The following is a 21,168-nucleotide window of genomic DNA, read 5'->3' on the forward strand; positions in this document are numbered from 1 at the left end:
TTCTTTAAAAGCACTAATCCCATTCATGAGGGTAGAGCCCTCAGGACTTAATCACTTTCTAAACCATCTCACCTTTTAATACTGTCACACTGGGTATTAGGTTCCAACATACGAGTTTGGGTGGGGGACACCAACATTCAGATGCCAGCACTGCCCTTATGCCTACATATCCAAACAGAGGCATCTTTCAAGGCCTACTTCAAGCCCCAATTATTCCACAAATCCTTTCCCAATTGTTCTTATTAACTTTCACTATATCTCTATTTTCTGAGAAAAGATGTGCCAACCATTGTTACTGCCATTTGTCTCACTTGTCTATGTGCCAGTCTGCAAGTAGAATATAAATTCCAAAACCACAGAGACTCCTGCATCCTTGCAGGGTCCACCTAGCTCTGTGCAAGTCATATCCTGAGCACTCAGCACATCCTTGCTTAGTCAAAATAAATAATAGCTCATTAAGAAAATGACAGCCCATTATTCACACGCTGAATTATTTACAGGAAGAAGAAGTAGAACCAGAACCTGTTTTACAGGAGACTTTTGATGTTCCCACCTTCCAAAGCCTAAATGTGTCTTGCCCCAGTGGGCTCTTGTTGACTTTCATTGGGCAAGAATCTACAGGTGAGTGCTATATGGGGTAGGGTGGGGAAGCAGGAAGCAAAATGTCACATAGAAAACAGGAAATTGTGTATTTTCATGCCAGTTAAACATACATCTTGTTGATAATAAACACTAGACTGTTTTAACATTTTTAGCATTTACTATGGCCAGGCACTATCTAAGTACTTAGTATACATGTCAAAAATACAAATATTATGATCTAAATACTAACTACTCCATTTTACAAAATAAGGAAATTGAAGCTTCAGGAGGTTCAGTTACTTGCCCAAGGTCACTCAACTCCCAAGTGGCAGAGCTGAAATGCCATTCTCAGCCCAGTGATGACAAAGCCAGTGCTCTTAAAAACTTGTGTGTATCCCTATGTTCTTGCCTCTACAGACGGTCATGGGTGCAGCATGTTGCTGGTCTGACCAAAACAAATGACACTGGACACAAAGTACATAGAGATAGATGTAGATTAAATAGGTTAAGGAAACCAAGTCTTCATTTTCATGTATCCATAGATAACTTTATAGTGTTGATTCTGTACATGGCTCCCAACTTCTTCAGCTAAATAAATAAGTACAAGTAAGATTTCTTTAATTAACCTGATAAGGCATGTGCATTTGTAACTGAATTTGAATATCACTTAAATAGAAACTCACTGTTGCAGTAGAAGTAGAAGATGCAACAAAGCAGGCACTGAACTGGGAGTTGAGTTCTAAAGCTGACCCTGACACCAACGAATGATGTGGCCCTTTTAAGTTACTTAGGGCCACATCGTGTTTTCTCATCTGACAAATATTATATAACATCAGTAATTCTTTACAGTTTCACAACTTAATATCCTCTTTTATATAACTCCCTTATGTATACCGCATTTGAAAAGTGTATCTATCAAAGAAAAAGGCTAGGCTTATTTAAAAATAATTTAATGTTTTATTTACTTCCCAGCTCCCTCCCCCACAAAAAAACCAGAAACTAAATGTTGAAGTTAAATTTCGCTTCTCTTTAGGCATTCTGGATTATTAAAAATAGCCCATGGACCCTGTTCCCTTCCCAAAGATCCCTAGTGGTCCAGGTTTGCCTACCGTGCTGCATGGTCACTGAGTGTCTTCCAGTCGAAGAGCTATGAGTGTACTCAAAGAGATGTTGCTTTCAAATTCAAGGATATATTTCTTTGACTGTTTGATCCTGTTATCAAACCCCAGCTTAATACCCCTTTCATCTGTCTTTTCTATTAGTTTCATTATCTATCCTAATATTTTCCTCCTTATGTTAGGGTAGACAATGTAGTTAATAATAGCTCATCTGTTTAAAATCTTCCATATACTATGAAAATCCTAATTCAAGTCTCAACATAACAACATAAATACCAAAGTAGCAGTATCTTCATAGGGTCAGTCTTGGACATTAGGGAAAGACAGTTATTGTGGCATAAGAGGAAAGAGCCTAGACTTGAATCCTTTCCTGAGTGACCTTTTATTTTTGGTTGTTAGTGGTGGTTGCTTTTATAATATAAGAAAATGATCAAATCTTACTTCTCTTATTTACTGGCTGTGTGTCCTTAGTGCTGGATGGTCACTAAGTGTCTTCCAAAGTTATAACTTGGTAAGTTAATAACTTCTCCAAGCCTCTATTTCTTCATCTGAAAACCCTGGAAAATTAAAGTGCCTATTTTAAAGGATTGTGAAGGGAGACTCAATAAAAGATGCATATATAAAACATTTAACATATAGAAATATATCAATAAATGTTTATTGGTTTATCATTATTATTAGTACTTCTGTGATTTAAGGGATGCCATGATTTTCCCACTAGCCTGATATATAGTTCTTAAAATGCTATCATTATGTGTTAATTCCTTTGTGTTAAGGCTTTTTGGCCCCAGTAAACCAAATTATAAATTAAGAGGAATTTATTCAGTTAGCCAAGCCTGATTAGGTACAGAATTTCTCCATAATAGTGCTTGCTTTTGAAGGAGCTTATTAGGTGCTTTTCTCCTTGATTGCCGGCTAACAGCAGAATGCTAGATAAATCTGGATTTGATCAGAGATGAGGGGATTATTTTAATGTTAACTTTGAAAGATGACAGATGACTTAGGAAAGGCAAGCCTGACGGGGTGACTTCCCCTTGGCCTATGGGCAACCAGGAAACATCAGGGCAGCGTGTGTATCCAGAGTGGAAAGTTTAGTCAAAAGTGAGAGATGAGCACCAGTGGGCAGGAAGAGGAAACACCTCATTCAGCAAAACTCGGCTTCCTTCATAATTTTGTCCTAATTTGTCCTGGATTTTATTAGAGAGAGTGGCTTACACATGGAGAAGGTACCTACTAGGTGTTGTAGATGACCTAATTTACTACCTTTGAATATAACAAGGTCATCAAAGAACCAGTGTCATAACATGGAAACTGCCCTATTACATGCAGACAAAAGAAAATAATTAAGCACCAGGCATGGTGTCTCACACCTGTAATCACAGCACTTTGGAAGGCTGAGGTGGGAGGATTGCTTGAGGCCAGGAGTTTGAGACCAGCGTAGCCAACATAATGAGACCCTGTGTCCACAAAAAATAGAAAAACTTAACAGGGTGTTGTGGTGCAAGCCTGTAGTCCCAGCTGCTCAGAAAGCTTGAATCCAGGAGTTTGAGGCTGCAGTGAGCTATGATTGCACCATTGCACTCCAGCCTGGATGACAAAGCAAGACCTTGTCTCTATTTTTAAAACAAAGAAAAGAAAAGAAAAAGAAAATAATTAAGCAAGAAGATAAAATCCAGCCCTGCAGCATTGTCCAGTTCACAAGAAGGCTTTATTCTTTTTTTAGGTCAATATGCTATAGATGAGGAACCCAGCTGGGACATCATGGTCCGTCAGAGCTACCCCCAGAGGGTGAAGCACTATGAGTTCTATAAAACGGTGATGCCACCTGCAGAGCAGGAGGCTTCAAGAGTTATCACCAGTCAAGGCACTGTTGTCAAATATATGTTGGATGGATCCACACAGGTAAAAGAATGTGTTAGAGAAATTGTTCTTCCCTGTTCCAAAGTAAAAGACAAGTTATGGGTAAGGAACTGTTCTATAGTGGGGAAAAGGAACAACTCACTTGAAAAAGGAATGACACCTTAAAATGATAAATAATATATTTAGAATTAAAAAACACTATATGCAGAGCAGGATACGAATAAACTTTTCATTTCTCTGCATGATATAAGATTGCAAACTGAACAGTTTTTTCCTTTTCTCCCTCTCAACCTACCTTAAACTAATTTTCAAAATTTAAATAATGAATTCATAATGGTACTGGAGAACAACAAAGCATGTCATCAATAATCAGAAGATTTGGAGAATTTCTTTTAAAATGCAGATCAGATGAGATCAAACTGATGGAGAAATATGCACAAAGTTAAAACATACACAAGAGGAAAACATGCAGCAAAATTAAACATCAAAATGGGAGTTCTACAACAAACATTTTGCATATGGAGCTCTGAGCTCAGAAAATGAGGGTAGTTCCCCAGGTAACTCACTGTCACCCAGAGGATGGGAACGAGAAACCTTAAAAATCAGAAGCCATATGCCCTGCTCTTTCCTTTCCCAGTGATCACAAAACAGGAGCTCCTGTGAGTAGACGCTACACCACCAAGAAGTAAAAGGGATTCTCAATGAGAAAGATGCCCATGCACTCAAGAGTCATAAATCTTGGAAAGAAAGCAATCCCATAAAAGTAAAGTACATAATTCAATATCTAAAAGAAATAGCACCTGAAATTATATACTTTAAAAAATTAAAAATGGGTAAAAGGGATATAGCCAGACTTGAGAGGTTAACAGTTCATAAAATAACAACTTTTTAAAAAGTAGCTAAGGAAAAATATCAAGAGTTCTTAGAAATTAGAAATAACTGTGAACGATCAAAAATGGGAGGGGGTAGATTATGAGGGCAAGAAAAGCTGAGAGATATGGAAAAAGGGTCCATATAATATAATTTCCAGAAGAAGAAAATAGTAAGAATGAAGGGAGAAAAGAATCAAAGACATAACATAAGAAATTTTCACAGAGCTTAAAAAAAATACTTCAGATTAAATAGGGCAACTGAATGACAATAAGAACTGATATTAATTAACTTTAAAAGATTATCTAAATATGCCATCATGTAATTTTAGGACTGCACAGATAGACAATCCCAAAAGTTTCCCGAAGAAAACAAGTTATCTATACAAGAATAAAAACCAGGTAGACATTTGACTTCTCATCAGCAACACTGACATTGGTCATTGTCACGTTCGTTGGGAGTGTCTAGGTACTGATATCAGGTAGACATATCTGTGGTACCTAGAGACACTGTACATACTAGATAGATATTAATAGAAACTATAAATTTAAATATGTGATAAAATTTTAAATACAGTCGTTAGAAAAATTGAAATAGAGTGTATAATTTCCCAATCACAAAGGGGAAAGGTGAAGAATGGAAAAAATAAAACTCAATCCAAGAAACGATGGAAATAAAAAGAAAAGAAGAGAAACAAAATAAAAGGTAAATAGAAAATATAAAATAATATTATTATGGTGGTAACTAGGCTATTGTCTGTGAACTCCAAATCTACCTTTCTATGATCTACTTTGTGCTGCTGGGTCTGGAGGTCTGCAAACAGCATTTCTTCTGTGGATCATTTTGAACCTGTTTCCATTTGACACACAGTGTTTATTGTTAAACAACCTCTCCCTTGCTTCTGAGAATGCTGAAAACTTTTGTTCTTTCTTCAGATTCTCTTTGCAGATGGTGCTGTGAGCAGGAGTCCCAATTCAGGTCTTATTTGTCCTCCTTCTGAAATGCCAGCAACCCCTCACAGTGGAGACTTGATGGACTCTATTTCTCAGCAGAAATCAGAAACGATACCATCTGAGATTACCAACACAAAGAAAGGTAACAATTGAAGCCTCTCAGTTTATAATGGATTTAGAAAAGTCTTCAAGGGCTTAATAAGTGTTCAATATTATTATTAGTATAATACTTGTAACCTTTTCTATGAATATATTCATATATATTCTTATACATATATACATATAAATGAATCCTTGCTATCACAGAATTACGTACTGTTTCATGAACTGTTTTTCTCTTAGTAATAAATAATTAACAGTTTCATATGTTGTTACACATTCTTACATATCAGGTGTAATGCCTAAGCTGCTGTTTTAGGGTTGATTGGGCAGTTGATGATGTCAAGATTGTAAGTAGGCATCTCTGTGATTCTCTTGAACTTTTCCTCATAATTGCAAGAAGGTATATCAACACCAGGCATGAGGTCCTCATTCAGCAACTTCCAAGAAAAGAGGGCAAATGCAAGAGCTTTCTTCAAGTGTCTCTGTTCATCAGGAAGGAAAAGGAGTTCCAGAACTCCACCTCTCACCCCAGTAGACCTGTCTTTATGTCATTGACTAGACCTGGCTGGGGACCAAGGTTAGAAAAACAAGTTTTTGGCCTCTTTCTCAGGAGACAGCACTGCTAGCAGGGAAAAAAGAAGGTAAACAATACTTGGATAAGCAATGAACAGTGTCTGCCATAATCTGAATTGCAAGACTGCTGTCCTGAGAAGTGTTTTCAATGCATACCCCTACCACTATCACATGAAAATGTCTACTTCCTCATACCCTCACCAATGCCAGATATTATCATTCTTTTAATCTTATTCAACATGATAATCAATGCATCTTATTATGTTGATTTGCATTTCTTTAATTACTGGTGAGGTTAAACATCTAAAGATGTTTCCTGTTTTCATTTTGTGAATTTCCTATTCACATCTTTTCTTGGTTTACCATTGTGATGGTCATCATTTTCATATTAATTTGTAAGATATATTTTTATATAGGAGGTGTATATTTGTGTAACAGGAAAAAAAATCTGATATTTCAAATATTAAATCAGCTAATCCTCTGTGAGGCACATATTTTAATAATCCCCAATTTACAAATGAGAAAATTGAGGGAGAGAGGTTAAGTAATTTCCTTGAGGTCTCTTAGCTAGCAAGGGTAGAGCTGAGATTTGAGTCTGGGTCCCTAACCCCTAAATTACACTGCCTCTCCTGCCTTATAAACTTTTCTCAATTTCTCATATGCCTTTAATAATCTAGATTTAAATCTAGAAACCTAGATTTAATCCTTTTTTGTCAATTTCTCACATCTCACCACAATACCCCGAAATATTATATAGAAGCAACTAGATTACTTTTTAATTACCCAATATTTAGTAAAACAGATTTTCCTTCAGTAGTAGCAGAAGGTTTCTGGTTAGAGAAGTATCCAGATAGCTTTCCAAACTTCTCGGCTCAAGGGTTCCCTCTTTTGTTGATACAGAGGACTTGATATAAGACTAGTCTGTGTAGCCACTTTTCTAAGAGCCTACCCTGGTTCTAGAGGACTTCTGCTTCTAGCACAGTGTCCCCGAGATTCCTTCACATCCCTTCCATCCAAGATGATGCACTCACTTTTTAAATTAATAGACTATTTTTAGAGCAGTTTTAGGTTTACAGAAAAATTGAGTGGAAAGTACGCAGAGTTCCCATTTACTCTGCTCACAGTTTCCCCAATTATTAACATCTTGCTTTAGTGTTGTATATTTGTTACAACTGATGAACCAATCTTACATTATTATTAACTAAAGCCAATAGTTCACATTAGGGTTCACTCTTGGTGTTGTACATTCTATGTCTCATGTATCATACAGAATACTTTTGCCACCCTAAAAATCCCTCTTCACCTATTCACCTTTCTTATTCCACCCATCCTGAACCACACACACCCTACCCCACCAAACTCCTGGGAGCCACTGACCTTTTTATTGTCTGTATAGCTGTACCTTTTCCAGCATGTCATATGATTAGAATCATACCTTATGTAGCCTTTCTAGACCAGGTTCTTTCACTTAGTAATATGCATTTAAGATTCCTCTCTTTTTATGGCTTGATAGCTCATTTTATCACAGTTTAATTGATATTAATTTAATTGATATTACATCAATTAAATGAAATATTATAGACAATATTTTATCAAAAAACTTTTTAAGTTATAAAACCACAAAGCAACTCTTCCTGCTGAGATTCAGCCATTTTTCTTGAATTGTTCCTCAGACTGTTACAATTCTTTGGTTGATTTTCAAAGTTCTGAAAAAGTTTATTTTAGACTATGTGGGCCATATGGTCACTGTCACAACTACTCAACTATGCCATTGGCGCATAAAAACAGCCCTGGGCAATATGTTATTAAATAAACCTGTGTTCTAATAAAACTTTATGTACACTAAATATACTAAATTTGAATTTTATATAATTTTCATGTTATAAATTATTACTATTCTTTTGATTCTATTAGCTATTTAGAAATGTAAAAAGAACTACTACTTTACCGACTGTACAAAACAGACAGCAGGCCTTATTTGTCCATAGTCCACAATTTGCCAACCCCTATTCTATATTTTTACAGATTTTTTAAATCTGCTACATCAATTTACTTAGCAAAAGGATGTTTAAATCTCCTGAAAAGATAGAATAGTCTCTTTGGTGCTGTGTTCCTTATAATTTAATCATTATTTTTTTATTTGTGAAATAAATACATCTTTTTTATAGTTTTGTCATTTTTGTTTATATATTTTAAGGATATGATGATAGATATTTATACATTTAGAATTATTGTATCTTCATTAATTTAACCTTTCATCATTATGCAATGACTTTCCTTCTTTTTTTTTTCCTTTTTCTTGAGACACCTTGTCACTCTGTGGCCCAGGCTGGAGTGCCAATGGCGCGATCTCAGCTCACTGCAACCTCCACTTCCCACGTTCAAGCAATTCTCATGCCTCAGCCTCCCAAGAGACTGGGATTACAGGCACGTGCCATCACAGCTGGCTAATTTTTGTTTTGTTTTGTTTTGTATTTTTAGTAGAGACAGGGTTTCACCATGTTGGCCAGGCTGGTCTTGAACTCCTGACCTAAAGTGATCTGCTTGCCTTGGCCCCCCAGAGTGCTGGGAGCCGCTGCGCCTGGCCTTCAATGACTCTTTATTCTAGGATTCTTTTTACCCTGATGTCTATTTTGCTTATTTTATTATAGCTACGCCAGCCACTATTTAATACCTTACTAGTGTAACTTTTTCCACACTTATATTTCACCTTCTGTGGTTTATGTTTAAATGTGTCTCTTGTAAGCAGCAAATAGGTGAATATGTTAATAATTCAATTTGAAAATGTTTGTCTTTAGGGGTTTCAGTCCATTTATTGTATATCAGATAATTTCTAAAAATGTCTTTATATTGTCCTCATTCTTGAAGTATAATTTTACTAGGTATATAATTCTAGCTTATAGATATTTTCTCTCAATACATTGAAAATATCCTTTATACTCTCTTGCTTCCAATGTTGCTGTTGAAAAGTTGGCTATCACTTAAGTTGTTGTTGCTTTGAGGATAATCTAACTGCCTTTAAAATATTCCCTGTGATTTTTTATTACAATTTCAATATAATTTGACTAGGTATGGATTTCTTTTTATTTATCAAACTGGGAATACATTGAGCTTCTTGAATCTGTAAATTTGTATTTTTCATTGATTCTAGAGATTTCTCAATAATTATCTCTTCAAATATTGTTTGTGATCCATTTCTTTTTTCTTTTCTTCTTCTGGAATTCCAATTAAACATATTTAAGAGGGCTTGAACTTTTATTTTATTTTTTTACTTCTATTGCTTTGGTTCTCTGAGCTTCATTCTAAACAATTACTTTAGGTCTTTCAGTTCTCTTTTAAGCTGTGTTTTGTCTCCTGCTAAACCTGCATGTTAATTTTTTAAATTTCAGTTATTACATTTTTTAATATCTAACATTTCTTTGTTTCATTTTATAATCTGTCTTCTCTTTAGTCATATTTTTGGCCCCTTTTTATTTCTGGAATTACATAAAGTATGCATTTTAGATTCTGTTTCTAATCACTTCAATATCTAAAGTATTGTACATCTAATTCCATTTTCTGTTGCTTCTTCCGGCTCTCACTTGAATTGCCTTGTTTCATTGTGTCTTGGTACTTTTTGACTATGAGATGATAATTTTTCCTTATTGCTTTAATTCTAAATTATTGGGCTGGTATAAAAGTGCATCTTTTTTTTTTTGAGACATGGTCTCACTCTGTCACCCAGGCTGGAATGTGGTGGCATGATCACAGCTCACTGCAGCCTAACCTCCTGGGCTCAAGCAATCCTCCCATCTCAGCCTCTAAAGTAGCTGGGACTTATCTTTAGATGTTTTAATCCTTTTATTATATACCAAATATTTTCTTAAAATGTCTTTATGTTGTCTTCATTCTTGAAAGATAATTTCATTAGGTATAGAATTCTAGCTTACAGATATTTTCTCTCAGTACATTGACAATATCCTTTATATTCTTTTGCTTCCAATGTTGCTGTTGAAAAGTTGGCTTGCACCACCACGCAACAGGCATGCACCACCATGCCCAGCTATTTTTTTTTTTTTTTGTAGCAATGAAGTGTCACTATGTTGGCCAGGCTAGTCTCAAACTCTTGGGCTCAAGCAATCCTCCTGCCTTGGCCTCCCAAAATGCTAAGATTATAGGTGTGAGCCACTGTGCCTGGCCAATAGTGCATTTCTTTATAAAGGACTTAGGCTTCAGAAAGGACTTTAGCAGTTGATAGGGAAACACAGTCTTGGATCACCTTAAATTATTAATTTAAGGAATTTCTGGGGGTGCCACTCAAGTGGTGTGAATTTTCACTTCAAACCTATATAAGGATCTACTTGTGGTTATACAACCTCTTAAGTACTTTCTTGTCTTCTCTGCTCAGCACCAAGTTTGAACACAGGCAAGCTTTCTGACAGTTCTGGAGTGGGGTGGGAAAAGACACAAATGATTCCTGTTAATAATTCACACTTAGTCTGAGAGTGTAGTCATTTGAGGGCCTCATATCAAACCTTCCATCCAGATTGTGCAGGTTCTGGCATTCATTTCTGCCTAAGTCCCACAGTGCTAGGAAAACAAATACTCAGAATCACGCAGTTTGACAAAAACCCACTGGACAAAATCCAACTTCAGGGCTATTTTACCTCTTTGGCTTCCTACTTTTACTTAGTCCATGGATCGTGCTGGTCTTACTTATAGTTGCCAGCTCAGAAACACTTTCAAGAAGATTGATTTAAAGATGTTTTCTAGCAGTTATGGTTCTTTTCAGTGGAATTACTGGTATCTAGTCTGTGATGTTGCTGAAAATGGAACTCCAACCCTGCTTGTTTCCTTCCTCTTACCTTTGACTGATCCTTGGCCAGTTTGCTCTGTTGACCCATATACTTAATGGAAGACAATAGTTGATTAAGATTTCAGGATCTGCATGTGGTTCTTTCTCTTATCTTTTCACCACCATCCTCATCCTTTCATATCCAAATTTGTTCCCCAATATACATTTGTATCAAAATTGTACTTGTTTATCTCTTCTGCCAACTTGAATTTCTAATACTTTAAAACCTTCTAACTGTTCTTCCTGCTTTTATTAGTATTGATTTTGCATCTTCCTGCCAAAAGCATGTAACTAATCTTCCAAATACCTCACTTTCTCTCTCATAACACTTTAGTTATTAAAATCACCTGGAGGAAAAATTCCAAGGTCTCTAACATACTGCTGAAGTCCCCTCAGTTGAATCAGTGCCTGCCTCTTCTGTCCCTTCTCTCAACCAAAATCTGCTTGAAATGGATCATCTGGTCACATTGGTCTGCTAGTAGTTGTCTGTGTATACCATGCTATTCTTTACCCCATTGTATTTCTTATGTTCCTTATGTTGGAATGCCCTTTCCATAGCTCACCTTTTTTGATTAGAAAAAGTAATAAGAACAGGAGGGGAGGGAAATAGGAGAAAAAGGGAGAATGTAGAAAAAAAGATAATTCCTAAAGTATTTCCTACTATTTCTAGAGGAATTATTCTGAAAACGATACCATTTTCTCTCTCTACCAATATTCTAGGAGTATAAATATGTCCAAATTAAATTTTAGGGCAATGAAAAGGCTCAACCTGATTTATCTGTCTTTGGTTCTTCCCATTAGTTGAGTCCCTATTAGCTAGGCCGAGATGCATGCCCTGCTGCACATTTCATGGTTTGAATCTGAAGAATCTTCCAAGAGTTAACATTCCTTTACTATCATTACTTGCAATTTGTTTCTGGGTCTGAGTTTACCTCATCACTGAAATGTGATAACACTGTCAAGTCTCATCTACAGATTACTCATTATTATTCATGGAAATGGAGTACATCTACCCTGATAGAGCAATTGAAATATTGGTCAAGGATTTCCATGAGGGTGTCTTCAGTTCTCTCCCGCTGTTCCAAATGAGTGGGAGGTAGAGGATGGAAATGAAAATGTATCAGACAATTGTTGATGTACTCATTAAACTGCACAAATTCCTCTCCCCAGGGATATGCCTGGCTGGTGAGGTTTCCCAGATCCAGGGTGGAAGAAAGATGTTTCCTGTTATTACTGACAAAAGGGCAAAATCAGGGGAATCAAGAGTTAAAAATTTAGTAACTGTTATAGTCCAATATGTCAAAAGGAGGCTGAAAGTTTGACAGATAAGTGAGAGCAAAGGTAGGCTTTAAAAACCAGAATATAAAACCCAAAATCTGGGACCCAGGGAGAAGTACGCAAGACCCAAAAGAGTACAGAAGTTGACCAGAATATTTTTTGTGCCCTAGACAGTGAGCTGTGTAAACGTGTATGTCTGGGGAAAAGTGGTGGGAATTTAGCCACGGTTTAAGTGCAAAAATTAAGCTATTCATAACCTGATACTTTTCCCTATTGAGAAATAATATAATTGATGAATACCACTTAGAATTGTCTATGCCACAGTATCTGAGGTAGTTTGCACTGTGTCAAAACATAATGAATGATGTATATAATTGGTATTATAGTTATATTACTGTTGTTTGATTTTACTTGAACTTCACAGGAAAAAGTCACAAAAATCAGTCATCAATGGCCCATAAGGGTGAAATCCATGACCCTCCTCCAGAGGCAGTTCAGACTGTAACTCCTGTGGAGGTTCACATAGGCACTTGGTTTACAACTACACCTGAAGGAAATCGGATTGGCACCAAAGGATTAGAAAGAATAGCAGACTTGGCCCCATTGTTATCCTTTCAGGCCACAGATCCTGTCAATGGAACGGTATGACAAACTATTGTTTATTGCAAAATTTTCTAAGTCATTAGAATTCTGAAACAACACCCAAAAGAGTGCCTAGCTGATAATATTTTTTCAATAAATGTCTGTTGAGTAGTGGATGGATAGATGTGTGGATGGATGGATGAATGGATTCATTTTCCAAAATCTAAAAACATCTTGTGGTGTATTTGCCAAATGGAGAGTATCATTAGGGACTATTTTTGTGTTTTGTGGGCACAACCACGTCAGAACAAAATGCTAATTTTTGAGGTGAGTGGCAGTTCATGAGTTTTCTATGCCACTTTGAAGATATGTGATTAATTATGTCATCCTGTGTTTCCTTATGCTGAATATATGTGTGTGAATGTCTTATCTTCTGGAAGTGAGAAGCTTCTGGAAGTGAGTGTCTCATTACTACTTATTTGTGCCCACTTGCAGTTTGTGAGAGAAGTTTGTTCATGATCCTTTGATTTTGAAAAACTTAGGGTATATTGAAAGAAATAAGACACACATTAAATAACTCAAGAATCCAAAACTGTAGAGAAACTTTACAAAAACTTTATTTGTAGCATAAGAATACATGACAAATTAGTGGTACAGAACATAATGGTTCTGTTTATGATATGAAAGCAAAACTGCTGGAATGAACAATAGCACTTTTTGTGTACCAGGATTTTTTTTTTTTTTTTTTTTGAGACGGAGTTTTGGTCTTGCCTCCCACGCTGGAGTGCAATGGTATGATCTCGGCTCACCGCAACCTCCACCTCCCGGTTCAAGCAATTCTCCTGCTTCAGCCTCCTGCGTAGCTGGGATTACAGGCACCTGCCACCACGCCTGGCTAATTTTTGTATTTTTAGTAGAGGCAGGGTTTCACCATGTTGGCCAGGCTAGCCTCCAACTCCTGACTTCAGGTGATCGGCCCGCCTCAGCCTCCTAAAGTGCTGGAATTACAAGCATGAGCCACCACACCCGGCCCTCTATGTACCAGGATTTCTTTGGGGGCTTTTACACACATTATCTCATTCAGCCCTCACACCAAATGTATATTACACAATGAGGAAATTGAGCCTTAGGAAGTTAAGTAATGTGGTCAAGAGTACATGTTCAGAAAGTGCTGAAGCCAGGATTAGAGCCAGCTGATTGTGACCAAAAACTGAGCTCTTTCCACTCCTTAGCTATTCCTCTAACATCTTATGTGGAGATTTGCAGTACCCTCTGAATCTAAACAAAATGAAGAAGTTCCTAAGTGCCTTAACTCTGGTGTCTGAACTTCCTACCCTTGTATAAAACCATGTGCTGCTGTAAAAAGCAAAATGCCTGCCTGCTATTAAGATGGATTACATTATCTAACCAAATATGTTTTCCTCTTCAGCCTACTTCTGAAATAATTTTGTAATCTCTTACTTTGTTTGCTAGTTGCCTTTTTTTGTAAGACTCAAAGTACACATGATCTCAGAAAGGTTTTTTGTTCGTTTCCTGAGGTTTTTTAATGTTTGTTTTAGTTCCTTCAAATAGCTCACTTTAATTTGGCCCCTGAGGTAGATTATTTGACTTAATATGCAAGTTTGATTAACATTTCTTTGTTAACTTTTAATTTCCCTCATTCATCTCTATCACCATTTTGGAAGCATGAACCAACATCCAAGAACCTAGATTCCAGCATGAATTAAACACCAAATGCCCAACAGAATAAGAGCAATAATAGTGATATTTACTGAGCACTCACTGTGTACTAGGCCCTGTTCTCTGCATTTTCCATATACTAACTCACTCAATTCTCACAACAAACTACTATTGTTTCCTTTTTATAGATGAGGCAACTAAGCTACAGAGAGTTTAAGTAATTTGCCCAAGGTCACACAGCAAATGGTAGAGCCAGAATGTAGACCCCAACACTGTGTCCCAGATCTCAAGAAACTGGCATGATCATATGAAACAAAATTGAAAATGGGTGTGTATTTTCACAACCCCTGACGTGAAGTATTACATTCTAAAGGAGTGAGCACTGCCCTTGGGGTGAGGCACACCTGTGTTTCAAGCCCTAGCCATAGTCCTTACCAGACGTATAACTTTTGGCAAGTTTCTTATCTGGTTTCTTATTCATAAACTGGAGATAATAGTCATTACCTGTTGAGAAGATTAGTACCAGACATGGCACTATCAGGCATTCAGAAATATCCTTGTTACTGTGTTATTGCCACCACTAAGAATGATTATCCTATTCTATGGTGACCAGAAAATGTCACTGTTTATGTGACGTTATGAAATGTTTGAATAATTCTAAATCATAATATGTAAATATCTCTACTAGATAAAAAACCACTATCAATAATTACTAACATGATGGCCAAGTGTGACGCACTTTACCAGCATCATCTCATTTAACCCACATAACATTTCCAAGAAGATACTACTGTTGGCTCCATTTTGTGGATGAGTAAACTGGACAACAAACAGGTTAAGCAACATCCCTAAGTCTACCCAGCCATTTATGGAGTCGGAATTCAAACTCGGCTTAACCCCAGAGCTCATGCTCTCAACCACCACATTACCCAGCAGTATTTCTTAGTATACATTCCTGGCTGAAAGTGCCAATGATAAGAACCTAAAATAATGATCGGCATTCATTTCTCTCTTAAATAGTGATTGCCGCCTACCATAAAGAGCTAAGAAGGTGATAATCACCTGCTCCCAATAGCCATAGACTTTGGAGTCAGAAAACAACTAGCAAACTCACTCTCATGTTCCTTAGAGTTAGAACATGTTCTAACTAGCAAACTCACTCTATGTTCCTTAGAGTTAGAACATGTTCTAACTAGCAAACTCACTGTATGTTCCTTAGAGTTAGAACATGTTGTAACTAGCAAACTCACTCTATGTTCCTTAGAGTTAGAACATGTTCTAACTAGCAAACTCACTCTATGTTCCTTAGAGTTAGAACAGGGTAAGTTTAGAAAATGCCCAATGACTGAAATATGCATTATGCAATTTACAGTACTGCAGTTGTAGGTTGAGCTTTCCAGAAGCAAACGCTGAGGTGAAGTCCAAAGTGCAAGATTTTAATAGAGACATATATGTGAAAGGAGGAGGGAGAAAGCAGTAATGGGCAGAGGTAAAAGCTGAACTATGAGGCAAACACAGCAGAGCCATGGTCAACCAGGTGCAGAGCTCAGGAGCAGCAACCCACGCACACCGTTTCTCATACGCCTCAAGCTCACAGGCATGCAGCAGCACTGAGCATCAAATACATGCACAGGTCAACTTGACACAGAGAGGCTACAGCCTCTGTCCCCCACCAATCTTCAAGTACTGCCCTGATGACATTAGCCCGACAATTGCAGGCCATCTTGCAGTTCACCCCATCTGGGGAAGTTCTGCAGAGCAGGGGTTTCACAGTGCACAAGGCAGTCACAATATGCCGCATTTATCATTACTCCGTAGTTTCCAAGGAAACGGCCTGTGGTCATTTTCCCAGACAGATCTGGGTTAACCCAGTCCAGATGTTAAGTGTTTCCTCAAACATGCCCTGATACTTACTTGCTGCTTGACTTTCAGCAAGCTTCTCAACTTCTCTAAGCCTAAATTTCCTCATCTATAAAATGAGGTTACCTGCCAAGATTGTTATGAAGGTTAGATCAGGTAGATAAGATAAAACTTTTGCCTATAAATAAATAACTAGGACTTTGATGGTGCCATCTTTGTATTCAATGGATAAAAATAAGTACACTTGGGATTAACCATGTGGCCAAATGATTATGTCCTTCCTTTTCATGTTCAGGTTATGACAACTCGAGAAGACAAAGTTGTCATAGTTGAAAGGAAGGATGGTACTCGGATAGTGGATCATGCTGATGGTACCAGAATCACAACCTTTTATCAAGTTTATGAAGATCAAATTATTCTGCCAGGTGATCAAGAAACAAGTATGTTTTATTTTCTGAGTTACATGACAATATTTTATAACTCTTTAGCATAAGTTAGAATCCTCACTGACTGCTGAACATACACATAAGAAAAATAATTTTTTGGTAAAGTTAGCCAATCAGAGAAAACCTATGCAGTCCAAAGCAGGGTCTATAAGGATTTAGTATTATTATTATTATTATCATCATTACTTATTTTGCTGTTTGCTTTATAAAATTTAATTTTATTCTTTTAATTGACAAATATTGTGTATATATATAGAATAAATAATATGATGTGTTGAAATATGTATACATTGCAAAATGACTCAATCAAGCTAATTAGCATATGCATTACCCTCAGATACTTATTTTTAGTTGTGAGAAAACTTAAAATCTACTTTCTTAGAAATTTTTTTTAACCAGCAGCACCCAGCAGGCAAAAGTTTCTCCAACACACTCCTCATTATGTGTGTGTGTGTGTGTGTCTGTGTGTGTGCATCTGTGTGTGTGTGTGTGTGTGTGTTATTTATGTATTCATTTATTTAAAACTTTTAAGTTAAGGGGTACATGTGCAGGTTTGTATTATAGGTAAATTCATGTAACAGGGTTTGCTGTACAGATTATTTTGTCACCCAGGTATTAAACCTAGTACCCATTAGTTATTTTTTCTGATCCTCTCCTTCCTCCTACCTTCCAGTAGGCCCCAGTATCTGTTGTTCCCCTCTATAGGTCCATGTGTTTTCATCATTTGGCTCCCACTTATAAGTAAGATGAAGCAGTATTTGGTTTTCTCTTCCTGTGTTAGTTTGCTAAGGGTAATGGCCTCCAGCTCCATGCATTTTCCAGCAAAGGATGTGATCATGTTCGTTTTTATGGCTGCATAGTATTCCATGGTGTATATGTATGCCATTTTCTTACTCCAGTCTATCATTGATGGGCATTTAGGTTGATTCCATATCTTTGCTATTGTGAACAGTGCTACAGTGAATATATGTGTGTATGTGTCCCTACGGTAAAATGATTTATATTCCTTTAGGTATATACCCAGTAATGGGATTGCTGGGTCGAATAGTACTTCTGTATTCAGGTCTTTGAAGAATCACCACACTGTCTTCCACAGTGGTTGAACTAATTTAAATTCCCACCAGCAGTGTATAAGCGTTCCTTTTTTGCTGCAACCTGGGCAGCATCTGTTACTTTTTGGCCTTTTAATATTTGCCATTCTGACTGATGTGAGAGTGTATCTCATTGTGGTTTTGATTTGCATTTATCTAATGTTCAGTGATGTTGAGCTTTTCTTCATGTGTTTTTTGGCCACGTTTATGTCTTCTTTTGAAAACTGTTCGTGTCTTTTGCCTACTTTTTAATGGAGTTGTTTGGTTTTTTGCTTGTTAATTTGTTTAAGTTCCTTATGGATGCTGGATGTTAGCGTGGATGCACCTTTGTCAGATGCATAGTTTGTATATATTTTCTCCCATTCTGTAGGTTTTCAGTTTAGTCTGTTGATAGTTTCTTTTGCTGTGCAGAAGTTCTTTGTTTTAATGAGATCTCACTTGTCAATTTTTGCTTTTGTTGCAATTGCTTTTGGTATCTTTGTCATGAAATCTTTGCCTGTTCCTATGTCTAGAATGGTATTGCCTAGGTTGTCTTTCAGGGTTTTTATAATTTTGGGTTTTACATTTTATTCTTTAATTCATCTTTAGATAATTATTCTATATGGTGTAAGGAAGGGGTGCAGTTTCAATCTTCTGTATATGGCCAGCCATTTATCTCAGTACCATTTATTGAATAGGGAGTCCTTTCATCGTTGCTTGTTTTTGTTGATTTGTTTAAGATCAGATGACTGTAGGTGTGTGGCTTTATTTCTGGGCTCTCTATTCTGTTCCATTGGTCTATGTGTCTGTTTTGCTGTTTTGGTACCAGTACCATGCCATTTTGGTTATTGTAGTCCTGTAGTATAGTTTGAAGTTGAGTAGCATGGTTGCTTCCAGCTTTGTTCTGTGTACTTATCATTTTTAGTTGTGAGAATACTTAAAATCTACTCTCTTAGAAATTTTCAAAATACAATATGTTATTTACTATAGTCACCATGTTATACGGTGTATCTGTTTAATTTATTCCTCTTATATAACTGAAATTTTATATCCTTTGACCAACATCTCCCCAACTCCTTACCCTGTTGGCTGGTAACTACCATTCTACTCTCTACTTGTATGAGTTCAACTTCTGTAGAGTCTGCATATAAGTGTGCTATTTGTCTTTCTGTACCTGGATTATTTTACTTAAAATAATGTCCTCCAGGTTTATCCATATTGTTGCAAATGACAGATTTCTTTTTTTTAACACTGAATAGTATTCTATTGCCTATATTTACTACATTTTCTTTATTTATTCATCCATTGATGAACATGTAGACTGATTCCAAATCTTGGTTTTTGTGAATAATGCTGCAATGAATATGAGGATGCATTAGGACCTTTTATTATGATCATTATCTCAACAGAGATGGGAGTGATAACAGCTCTAGTTAGCTGATGGATAGTAATGGTCTTTGATTGGTGGCAACTAAAACCTAATAACCATGATTCATCTGTCCTAGATACTAGCTTTCAGATGTTTCCTTTGATCCTGAAGGCATCTAATTTGCATAAATAGGTGACCTCAGATAGGTCTTCAGTCTGAGTATGTCTTTCGTCAGAAAGGTGGTATCAGAAAAAAGGAAACTGTAGCTGCTAATTAACTGGAACCTGCTTAAAGACTGTAAAAGCCTTCCACTCTTCCGAACCTGAATTTAAGAAATATTTTTAATGAGAAGTTATTCCGTGAGTTCCCTTTCCTTAATGTCAATGTTTTTTATTGGGTATATTTAAGATGTACAACATGATATTTTGATATCCATATACATAGTGGACTAAGTCAAGCAAATTAATATATCTCTTACCTCATATAGTTTGTGTGAGTGTGTGTGTGTGTGTGTGTGTGTGTGTGTGTGTGTGTGTATCATGAGCACCTAAAGTCTACATTCTTGGAAAATTGTCATTATACAATACAATGTTATTGACTATAGTTTTTATGCTATACATTACATTCTTATATTTATTCATCTTACATAATTGTATAATTGTAACTTTATATGCTTTGACCTACATGTCCCCACCCCACCCACAAAATCACGCATATCATATTATGATGCACTAACTTTATTTCTGCTTATAGAGAGTGGGACACTCATACACATATGTACAAGGAAATAAGTATAGAGGAGTGACTTGCAGCATTGAGTATAATATTGAAATATTGGGAAAATATAAATGTCCATCAATGGCAGAATAGAAAAATAAAATGTGGTAAATTCCTACAAAATAATACTATAAGGTTGTTAAAGGGAGTCATACACACACAAATAAATATATCTGTGCACACATATATGTATAGATAGATGGATGGATACATATAGATCAAGATGGTTAGAGGTCTCAAAACTGTATTAAATGAAAAAAGCAGGTGTAGAATGATAGTACAGTAATTACATAAATACATAGAGTAACATATAGCTTACATACATTTAAAGCACACACATTTATATTATTCGTGATATATATGTACATAAAAGTGTAAAAATGAATTTCAAGATAGAAATAAGCCCAGATACAAGGAGAAACTTCAATTTCGTCAGTAATTTTTATTTTACATATGTATTAAAAAGTATAAATTTTAATTGATGAATATCTGAGTGCTTAAATTATATTTTATGCTTTTCAATTTTTAAATTTGAAAAATCAGATGTTCTCTACTCCTACAAATAAATAGTGAGAATAAGACAGCATACTAAATTAAGAAGATTTTTTCTGGAAGAATTATTTTGAATTGACAAGAACAGCAGGCCACACTCCAACCCTGTGGAGTTCTCAGTACTTGCTCTAGACTTTACAATTGTGTTTTTTCCATGGGGAATCCAGACAGCCAGGAAACAGCAGCAAAATCAATAGGCTGAGGTCTGTTTTGCAATGTCTACATCCTATCAGATCTGCTTACCTTGCATTTGCTTGTAGCCGAGGGTCCTCGGACTGTCACCAGGCAGGTGAAGTGTATGCGGGTAGAAAGCTCACGCTATGCCACTGTTATCGCCAACTGTGAGGACAGTAGCTGCTGTGCCATCTTTGGAGATGGAACAACTATTATTGCAAAGCCACAGGGAACATACCAGGTAAGTCTACGAGGAAAACGAGAAGTGCCAAAGATGAGTGTCTATTCAGCTGAGAAAACCCACTCCTCTGGGGCAGTAAAAATGCCTGCAATGTACACTGCTGTTGCTTTCCTTTCTCTTAGAATACTAACATCTTAGAATATACTTCTCAAACTCTTATTTACTCATCCCTTTTTACATCCTATGCCAGAAAAACATTGCCCTGCTTGTTTTGCAAAACTTTGGTAGTTTTGGACCAAGATTATAA

The 21,168-nt window shown here is 36.5% G+C and overlaps 1 protein-coding gene across 1 annotated transcript in view; it reads left to right on the forward strand.

Annotated features, from left to right (window-relative positions):
* SPAG17 (sperm associated antigen 17) overlaps nt 1-21,168 on the forward strand; it is a 238,369-nt gene that overhangs the window by 161,221 nt on the left and 55,980 nt on the right. The window contains exons 26-31 of the mRNA XM_030824766.1: nt 501-621; nt 3,424-3,602; nt 5,366-5,525; nt 12,595-12,812; nt 16,588-16,732; nt 20,767-20,921. Coding sequence (XP_030680626.1) covers nt 501-621; nt 3,424-3,602; nt 5,366-5,525; nt 12,595-12,812; nt 16,588-16,732; nt 20,767-20,921 — 978 coding nt within the window. The remainder of the gene's footprint in view (nt 1-500; nt 622-3,423; nt 3,603-5,365; nt 5,526-12,594; nt 12,813-16,587; nt 16,733-20,766; nt 20,922-21,168) is intronic.

This window comes from Nomascus leucogenys, chromosome 12 (genome assembly GCF_006542625.1).
Source record: "Nomascus leucogenys isolate Asia chromosome 12, Asia_NLE_v1, whole genome shotgun sequence".
NCBI lineage: Eukaryota > Metazoa > Chordata > Mammalia > Primates > Hylobatidae > Nomascus > Nomascus leucogenys.